General features: G+C 41.3%; 1 protein-coding gene across 9 annotated transcripts in view; it reads left to right on the top strand.

The window, feature by feature from the left end:
* LOC125044776 (serine/threonine-protein phosphatase 2A 56 kDa regulatory subunit delta isoform-like) overlaps positions 1 to 10,000 on the top strand; it is a 42,804-nt gene that overhangs the window by 1,970 nt on the left and 30,834 nt on the right. For all 9 annotated transcript variants that reach the window (XM_047641717.1, XM_047641716.1, XM_047641713.1 and 6 more), the window contains exon 2: positions 7,029 to 7,067. In XM_047641717.1, the coding sequence (XP_047497673.1) occupies positions 7,029 to 7,067 (39 nt within the window). The remainder of the gene's footprint in view (positions 1 to 7,028; positions 7,068 to 10,000) is intronic.

The following is a 10,000-nucleotide window of genomic DNA, read 5'->3' as shown; positions in this document are numbered from 1 at the left end:
CAGTTATCGTATATATCAAGATCTCTTTAGTGATGCAGATTCTACATTCATGTTCACCCTTTCTAAAAAATTTGTGAATGCAGAAAGAGCAAGAAACCTGTATAGTTAACATCTGATAATATAAATTAAATAAGGCAATTTACAGTACAGACACACTCGCCAAAGACACAGTCCCCACCTCCATGTCACAAACTTTAATCAACAATCTAAATTCCTGTGATTGGGCATGCCCTTTGAGCAGTGCCTGAGGAGGGGGTTGACAGGAGGCCCTGCTCCCCAACACCCCCCTAGGAATTATTGTATTCATCTCGGTATACACAGCAAGATATAGCTAAAACTAGAAGCATTGAATGGACTTCCGCTCTAAGCAGCGCATTCTGCAAAGTTTATCCACTATTTTCGGAGTTATCATTTGTGTCTGCAGATTATTTATTGTAATGATGACTGCAACTTTTTGTCCTCTACAAGAATATCATCAGTTTGCCCAACCTCAGTGCCTTCATAACATAGATTATCCTAAGTAATAAAGATCAATTTCTTCATCTTTTATCATTGTCTTTTTTATGATCCTGTGGCATTATGATTATCTAGATTTTGTAAGAAGTATATTTTATATTTTACATATATGCTTTGAATAGGCTAGTGTATATCGTATTCTATAATAATTATGGTTATCAACGAACAGTATTGAATTGTTTTACAAGATTTTGAGATTTTGTTTTATCTCGTTATTGACTGGTTTTGTCATATTTTTTTGTTATCAGTTATTGCTCTTGCTTAGGTCTGTATTTTGGACTCGGTATCACTTTTATATAGCACTCCCATAATTGTGGTCCACAACATTTTACCAAGCCTTATTTATTGCATAAGAAATTTAGGTTTTATTATATTTGTATGTGTATACTGTACGTAATGAGTCTTGTGTCAGGCAAAACATTTTTTTTTAGTAGATGCTCAAGGGTTGTATCAAGAGGGGATGGGATCTCCTGTATTGATTTTTCAGACTTGTCCTCAGGGTGACATCTTATTTTCTCCCAAGCATTTCACATCTTGGGAAGGTTCACCATGGTATTCTGTGTGGTTTATAAAAGGGAATTCCAAGAAAACTATTCAGTTGATGATTGTTGTTTGTGGGTTACTGCTGCGAGACGTGTTACAAGATGGATGCTTATGCAACATTATTTGAGACTGACAAGTGTGGGAAGATTGAAAGATTCATGATACAGTTATCAGATTATTATTGCTTTATTGCTTACGTTGTACTCTAGGAGAGCTATTTCAATATGTTATTTATTGGATAATGTTCTTGTTGTGTTTTTTTGTTTTGGGGTGGGGTGAAAGTGTGGGGGGGGGTTGGTTGGGTGGGTGTTTGGGGGGGGGGGGGGGGGGGGGGGGGGGGGTTTTTGATTGAAGGGATGGGGGGGTGGGGGGGGGTTGGGTGAGGTGGGAGGGGAGGAGAGGGGTGGGGGGTGGGGGTGGATGGGGGTTTGGGGGGGGGGTGTGGGGGGGGGAGGTAGGGGTTTGGGTGGGGGGGAGGGGGGGAAAGGGAGGAGGAGGAGGGGAGGGGGAGGGGAGGAGGGAGGAGGAGGAGGGGAGGGGGGGGAGGGGAAGGGGGGGGAGGAGGGGGGAGGGGGAGAGGAGGAGGGGGAAAAGGGGGAAAAACGAAAAGAAGGAAGAGAGAGGCCAGAGAGGAAGAAGAAAGGAAGCGAAAAGAGAAAAGCAGAAGAAGAACGAAGAAGAAGACCCCAGGAAAAGGGAATAAGGGAGGAGGAGGAGGAGGAAGGGGAGGAGGGAGAAGGGGGAAGAAGGGGAAAAAGGAGACGGGAAGGAGAGGCGAAGGGGAAAGGGGAAAAGGGAAGGAGAAGGGAAGGGAAGGAGAAGGAGAAGGAGGGGGGGGAGAAAGGGGAAAGGAGACGGAGAAGGAAAGAGAAGGAGAAGAAAGGGGAAGGAGCAGGGAAGGAGAAGGGAAAAGGCGAAGGAGAAGGAGAAGGAGAAAGGGGAAGGAGGGAAAGGGGACGGGGGAGAAAAAGGGAAAGGGGAGGAGGAGGAGGAGGGGGAGGAGGCGGAGGGAAAAGGCGGAGGAGGAGAAAGGGGGCCCCGGGGGGGGAAAAGGAGGGAAAGGGGGGGAAGAAGAGGAGAGTGAAAAGGGAAGGAGGAGGGAAGCCGGGAAGAAACGAGAGGGGCAGGAGAAAAGGGGAGAAAGGGAAGAGGGAGGGAAGGAGGGAAGGATGGGGGAAGGGAGGAGGAGAGGGGGGAGAAAGGGGAGGAGAAGGAGGGGGGAAGGAGGAGGGAAAAAGGGGGGAGGCGAAGGAGGGGCGGCGGGGAGGCGGAGGAGGGGAGGAGGAGGAGGAAGGAGGGGAGGGGGAGAGGAGGAGGAGGAGGGGAGGGGAGGGGGAGGGGGAGGGGGGAGGCGGTGGAGGAGGGGGGAGGCGGGGGAGGGGGGGAGGAGGAGGGAGGAGGGGAGGGGAGGGGAGGGAGGGGGAGGGGGGGCGGAGGAGGAGGAGGGGAAGGGGAGGGGAGGGGGAGTGGAAAGGAAGGGCGGTGGGGGGGGAAGAAGAAAAAGGGAAAAAGAAAAAGAAGCGAAGACGAATAGAAGAAGAAGAGAATGGGCCCCCCGAAGAAGCAGAAGGGGGGAAGAAGAAGAAGGAAGCAGATTGGCCGAAGAGGGCAGCAGAAGAGAAGGGAAAGAAAGAAGTGGGAAAAAAAAGAAGAAGAAAAGAAGCAGCCGGGGAAAACAGAAGAAGAAGGGAACAGAAAGAAAAAGAAGAAGAAAGAAAGAAGAAAGAAGGGGCGGGAGATGGGAGGGGTTGGGGGGGGTGGGGTTTGGGAGGGATGGGGGGGGGGTGGCGGGAAAAAGGGGGGGGGGGTGGGGGTTTGGGGGTTGGGTGGGGGTGGGGTGGTGGTGGTGTTGGTGGGTTGGGGGGTGGTGAGTGGTTTGGGTGGGGATTGGTGTAGGGTGGGGGGTGTTGGGGGGGGGGGTTTGGGGGTTGGTGGGGTAGGGTGGGGTGGGGTGGGGGGGCTGGTGGTGAGGGGAACGTTGGTGGTGGAAAAAGAAGAAGAGGAAAGAGGACGGAAAAAGAAGAAACGAAGGCAAGAAAAGAAGGGAGGAGAAGAAGAAGAAAAAAAGAAAAGAAAAAGGGGAAAGGAAGAAGAAGAAAGGAGAGAGGGGAAAAGGAAAAAGGAAGGAAAGAGGAAGGGGGGCAGAGGTAGGAAGAGGGGCCCGGGGAAGGGGGGGAAGGGCGAAAAGAAAAAGAAAGAAGAAGAGGAGGGGGGGGAACCCCCAACCCAGAGGGGGGGAAAAAGAGGAAAGAAGAAGAGGGAAGAGCGGGAAAAAGGAAAGGACCCCCCCCCAAAGTAAGAAAAAGGCAGAAGAAGAGAGAAAGAGAGTGGGGAAGAAAGGGGGCCGGGGGGGAAGAAGGTAAAGGGAGAGGGAAGTAATAAAAGAAAGGCGAGGGAAAAGAAAGGGAGGAAAGAAGGGGGGAAGAGAGGGGGAAGAGGGAAGAAAAGAAAAGAAAAAAAAAAAGAAAAAGCCCGGGGAAAGGAAGCCGGAAAAGGGAAGAAAAGGGCAAAAAGAAGAAGAAAAAAAGAAAAGGAAGCAGAATAAGAACAAAGGAAAAGGGAAAAGAAGAAAGGAAGTGGAAACCGCCGGCGCGTGCGCAGGAAAAAGGAACGAGGCCCCGACAAAAAAGAAACCCCCCCCCCCCCCATACAAACCCCCGCCTCCCCCAAATTTAACCAACCAAAACAACCCACCCTTCCCCCTTCCTCCCTCTTTTCCTCCCTCCCCCCTTTTCCCCTCCCTCCCCTCTTCCCCTCCTCCCTCTACCTCCTCACTCCCTCTTCCTCCTTCTCCTCCCTCCTCTTCCTCCTCCCTCCCTCTTCCTCCTCCCTCCCTCTTCCTCCTCCCTCCCTCTTCCTCCTCCCTCCCTCTTCCTCCTCCCTCCCTCTTCCTCCTCCCTCCCTCTTCCTCCTCCCTCCCTCTTCCTCCTCCCTCCCTCTTTCTCCTCCCTCTCTCTTTCTCCTCCCTCCCTCTTTCTCCTCCCTCCCTCTTTCTCCTCCCTCCCTCTTCCTCCTCCCTCCCGCTTCCTCCTCCCTCCCTCTTCCTCCTCCTCCTCCTCCTTCTCCTCCTCCTCCTCCTCCTCCTCCTCCTCCTCCTCCTCCTCCTCCTCCTCCTCCTCCTCCTCCTCCTCCTCCTCCTCCTCCTCCTCCTCCTCCTCTTATTTTTATAATTGTTGGTGGTGGTTTTATTAGCAGCAATAGTATTATTGATATTGTTATTGTTGTTATCATTATTATTGTTATTATTGTTATTATTATTATTATTATTATTATTATTATTATTATTGTTATTATTATTATTGTTATTGTTATTATTATTATTATTATTATTATTATTATTATTATTATTATTATTATCATTATCATTATCATTATTATTATTATTATTATTACTATTATTATGCTATTATTATGCTATTATTATTCTATTATGATGATGATGATGATGATGATGATGATGATAAAAATGATAATGATAATGATAATGACAGCAATTAGTACTGTTATTATTATCATTCTTCTTCTTCTTTTTTTCATCTTTTCTTCTTCTTCTTCTTCTTCTTATTATTATTATTAGTATTATTTTGTTTTAAATATTTTATTATTATAGTTATTATTATTATTATTATTATTATTATTATTATTATTATTATTATTATTGTTATTGTTATTATTTTTATTAATTATATTATTTTATTATTATTTTATAGTTATTATTTGTTTATTATTATTTATTATTATTTTATTATTTATTATCATATTTTATTATTTATTATTATTATTTTATTATTATTATTATTTGTTGTTATTATTTTATTATTTATTATTATTATTATTATTATTATTAGTAGTAGTAGTAGTAGTAGTAGTAGTAGTAGTAGTAGTAGTATCCTTATTTTTATATATATTATAATAACAATAATGATTATTATTATTGTTATTATTATAAATTTATTATTAATTTATTATTATTGTTTTGTTATTATCTTTACTGATATTATTGTTATTTTATAATTTTAATTATTATTGTTGTTGTTGTTGTTGTTATTGTTATCATTATCATTCTTATGAGCATTGTTGTTGTTGTTGAACATTGTTGTTATTAGTGTTATTATTATTATAACTTATCATTATCATTATTATGATTATTGTTATTATTTTTGTTGTTGCTGCTGCTGCTGCTGTTATTGTTATCGTTATTGTTAATGTTATCGTTATTATTATTGTTATTATTATTGTATATTATATTTATTTATTTTTATCTTACTATCTCTGTCTATGATATCATTATTGTTTTATTGTTATTGGTATTGTTATTATGGTTTGGATCATAAATTTAGGACTACTATTATATTTATATTACCTTCAATTACCTTACTTTTTTGAGCTGTAATTTGTCATTCTCTCTCTCTCTCTCCGTCATTCTCTCTCTCTCTCCGTCATTCTCTCTCTCTCTCTGTCATTCTCTCTCTCCGCCATTCTCTCTCTCTCTCCGTCATTCTCTCTCTCTCTCCGTTATTCTCTCTCTCTCTCTCTCTCCGCCATTCTCTCTCTCTCTCCGCCATTCTCTCTCTCTCTCCGCCATTCTTTCTCTCTCTCCGCCATTCTCTCTCTCTCTCCGCCATTCTCTCTCTCCCTCCGCCATTCTCTCTCTCCCTCCGTCATTCTCTCTCTCTCTCCGCCATTCTCTCTCTCTCCGCCATTCTCTCTCTCTCTCCGCCATTCTCTCTCTCTCTCCGCCATTCTCTCTCTCTCTCCGCCATTCTCTCTCTCTCTCCGCCATTCTCTCTCTCTCCGCCATTCTCTCTCTCTCTCCGCCATTCTCTCTCTCTCTCCGCCATTCTCTCTCTCTCTCCGCCATTCTCTCTCTCTCTCCGTCATTCTCTCTCTCTCTCCGTCATTCTCTCTCTCTCTCCGTCATTCTCTCTCTCTCTCTCCGCCATTCTCTCTCTCTCTCCGCCATTCTCTCTCTCTCTCCGCCATTCTCTCTCTCTCTCCGCCATTCTCTCTCTCTCTCCGCCATTCTCTCTCTCTCTCCGCCATTCTCTCTCTCTCTCCGCCATTCTCTCTCTCTCTCCTCCCTTCTCTCTCTCTCTCCGCCATTCTCTCTCTCTCTCCGCCATTCTCTCTCTCTCTCCGCCATTCTCTCTCTCCCTCCGCCATTCTCTCTCTCCCTCCGTCATTCTCTCTCTCCCTCCGTCATTCTCTCTCTCCCTCCGTCATTCTCTCTCTCCTCCGTCATTCTCTCTCTCCCTCCGTCATTCTCTCTCTCTCCTCCGTCATTCTCTCTCTCCCTCCGTCATTCTCTCTCTCCCTCCGTCATTCTCTCTCTCCCTCCGTCATTCTCTCTCTCCCTCCGTCATTCTCTCTCTCCCTCCGTCATTCTCTCTCTCCCTCCGTCATTCTCTCTCTCCCTCCGTCATTCTCTCTCTCCCTCCGTCATTCTCTCTCTCCCTCTCTCTCTCTCTCTCTCTCTCTCTCTCTCTCTCTCTCTCTCTCTCTCTCTCTCTCTCTCTCTCTCTCTCTCTCTCTCTCTCTCTCTCATTCCCTCCTACCCTCCCCCTCCCTCCTTCCCATTCCCTGGTCTTCCGTCTCCCCTGCCTCACTTTTTGTATGGCTTAGATAAATCAATAGGTTTATTCCCCCTCCCCCCCCCCCCCATCTCCCATCTCCCATCTCCCATCTTCTCCAAGTGCTTCAGGACTCTTTTCCACTGATCATACTTTTCTCCAGCATCATATCTTTTTAGAAATTTCAGTCTTTGGATACTGTTAACAGTAATTAAGCTTGAATAGGTCCCCTACCACCTCCTCGATTCTCCGTCTCGAACCCTTGTTATGTACCTCTACCTCTTTGACTTAAACTCTTAAGTGTAAGAATTAGTGGCTGTGGGATTTGCTTTATGGAATTATGTCAAGTATACATGATTTTCAGATTTATTAATTTTTTTCTTTTTTCTTTTTTTACAGGATACTGCAAAGAACCAGGTTGTAAAGGATACAGATGATGTAAGTTTCCAGCGACTTAATTGTTTATAAGGGTTATTGAGATGATGTGGAGAATACATTTACTCATAGGGTAGATAGTATTAAAGAATGTATTGTTTTTTTTGTTTTTTTTTTTCATATGTGAAATGCAAAATAATGTGTATAGATACTTTTTTCTGGAGAGGAAAGTGGATCTGTTCATGCCAATATGTATAATTATATAATGTTGATGTAGCTTGGCTGTTTTCCTTTCACAAATGCACTTAAGAGAGTCAAGTTGCTGAAAAAAACTGAAGAAAGGAAAAGGAAGTTGACTAAATTTAGAAATGGGCTTTATAAAAGTTACAATCAATGTAGATTATTTTTGGATACTCTACATTAGGAGGCAGTTGGTTATTTTTAGATGTCTCTAAGCCTTGAACTTGAAACAGTGTCATAAGTATCATTTTAATGACTTTAGAGCATGAGAAATTAGACTTGCATTTTCTTTACACATGCATAAGTTTTTGGAATGGTTAATTAACTGCAAGACTGTAGTAAAGTTATTAGAGTCAGACAGTTTTTGTTTAAACACATAAAAGAAAGTGAGATGAAAGATTACCAGTTTTTTTTTTTTCTCTCTTTTTTTTGTAGGCTTGATTATGCCATATTTTGATTATGTTATGGGTTTTAGTGCTACTTGCATTTAGAACATGTATGTATATGCACCTGTATTTTTTCTAAGCCGTTGATATCACAAACGTTGCATCTGATATTAATGTTTGATTGTGACGTTGCTTGTGATAATATATTGTGTCACAGTAGTCCCAATAATTAGGTTTAATAACATTTTTTACATTTTTAGCATGTAGGTCATACAGTTGGCTTCACATGTTTTAAAAATAAGCTTAATAGGAAAATGAAGTAAATTCATCAATAAGATTCACCCAGGAAATTAGTCATTAAGGTATACATGCTTTATGATTTATTGTGAATGTTAGCCTTTGTTATCTATCTTTTCATGTATTCTTGTTAATTGCACTTGTATTAGAAAGTAAAAAACAAATGGCCCTATATTGGGATTTAAGAGAAAAACTAGAATGATGCAGGTCTCAAAAAATTTTCTTATTCGTTTACTATACAAACTGTGTCTTATAATAATGCTCAGTATTTGTACTGTCCGCTGTTGTTCTCTATTGTGAATTTTGTTTATACAAAGATGTCTCCACAGTTGCTCAGTCATCAAGAAAGCAATTAGTAGGCCAATCTTACATATCCTAATTTCCCATTTCCTTGATTTTTTTTCAAATAATATTAAGCCATTGGATCCAAGTGCTTCACAGCAATTACATGGCCCAGAATGTGGGCATGAGGCGTACGTGAGCGGCAACTCTGATGAGTGCATGGCTTTATGTCTGGTGCACACAAACACTTGTGTGCAGTGGCAAGACTCTTTTGCAATGTTATTTGCTCTTTTTATGCATAAGGGTATATAGCTTTTTTTGCCATTTTCTATTGTCCATATTTGTCATTTGATTTGCTTTATCCAGATGGTAATAGACTGTTTTCCTTGCACAGACTCCATATCATCTACCTAGGTAGTCTGTAATTCAATGGGAGAATTATAACAATAAGAGACATTTGGTTTTTTTGTGTCATTATATATATATATATATTTTTTTTTTTTTCTAAATATTCAGTTTTCTGTAATACAACATAATGGTGTCCTCTCAGGAGCCAGTGCTCTTCCAGTCGTGGCTTTCCCATCACTCCTGGCCTTCAGCCAGATTTTCCCATGACCGCATGTTCATGTCACATGCCCCTCAACCTAAATTTTTTTCATGAAGTGATTGTCATGTCATTTGGATTGTTTGGGTTAGTACTGTTACTCTTTCAGTATTATAGTGTTATCAACAATATTAATAGCAAAAAAATAAAAGAAAATAATCTTTCTGAAAATCAAGGTAACTGGTAAACAGGTGAGATAGATAGGACTAGTAATTGACTCCTTGGTGACTAAGCACTTATGAAGCCATCAGCATTCAAATGCAATTAATAAACTAAAATCACAGTGGAGATGGCAGGTATTTTTCCCATCCTGGCATTGAGGGAATACAGAGCCTCTCAAACAATGCACTTGTCAGAGGAAGGCTGGGTTATCTAATGATAGACCAGAACTTTTTGATAGGAATAGTTACGTAGAGGCTCTGTATGATTTTTTTTATTATTATTATTAATAGGGAAATTCAAAATCACATCATTCACTCTTTGGGTAAAGGTTTACTTTTTTCTAGATACCTAGCATTTTATTATTATTATTTTTCTTTTATTGTAGTTTTGTGGTATGTATCAGGTTAATTAGTTTCCCATAGCTAAGCTCTTTTTTATTATTTTGCCAATTTTTCATATAAATATTAAAAGATTACAGTTGTGAATGAGGTACTGTTGCTGATCATTACAGAATGGTTTCCATTTTGAATTAGTTTGTAGGTGTATTTTGTAAAGATTTTTACTTGCATTTATAACAGTCCTTCATGAATGTGAATTTTATCGATGATAGATTTGAGTGTGATTGATGTTAGGGTGGAAAAAAACTAAATTAAACTATTGACTTTTTATGGCTGGCAGTTCACCTGTCATGTCTCCCCTGATAAGATTTGATTTGATATATACAGCACCACGTGTCTGCTGAGGGAGTTGCCGATCTGCTAAATATCCCCCATACTCATTCTCTCTTTTCGCTGCCACATACGTCACATACTGTCATTAGAAAATTTATCATCTTCACATTCCTGTCTATAACTTCTTTTCATTCTCAAGATTTCTTCATTCCGTTTCTCTCTTTCTTTCTTTCTTTCTTTCTTTCTTTCTTTCTTTCTTTCTTTCTCCAGTCTTCCATTTTTCTTTCTTTCTATCTTTTTCTTTCTTTCTTTCTTTTGCTTTCTTTCTTCCATTCTTTCATTCTTTCATTCTTT

The sequence above is a fragment of the Penaeus chinensis genome, chromosome 36, assembly GCF_019202785.1.
Source record: "Penaeus chinensis breed Huanghai No. 1 chromosome 36, ASM1920278v2, whole genome shotgun sequence".
Classification (NCBI taxonomy): Eukaryota; Metazoa; Arthropoda; class Malacostraca; order Decapoda; family Penaeidae; genus Penaeus; species Penaeus chinensis.
The sequence above is the reverse complement of the archived record's forward strand: the minus strand, read 5'-3'. Positions and strand labels throughout refer to the sequence as shown.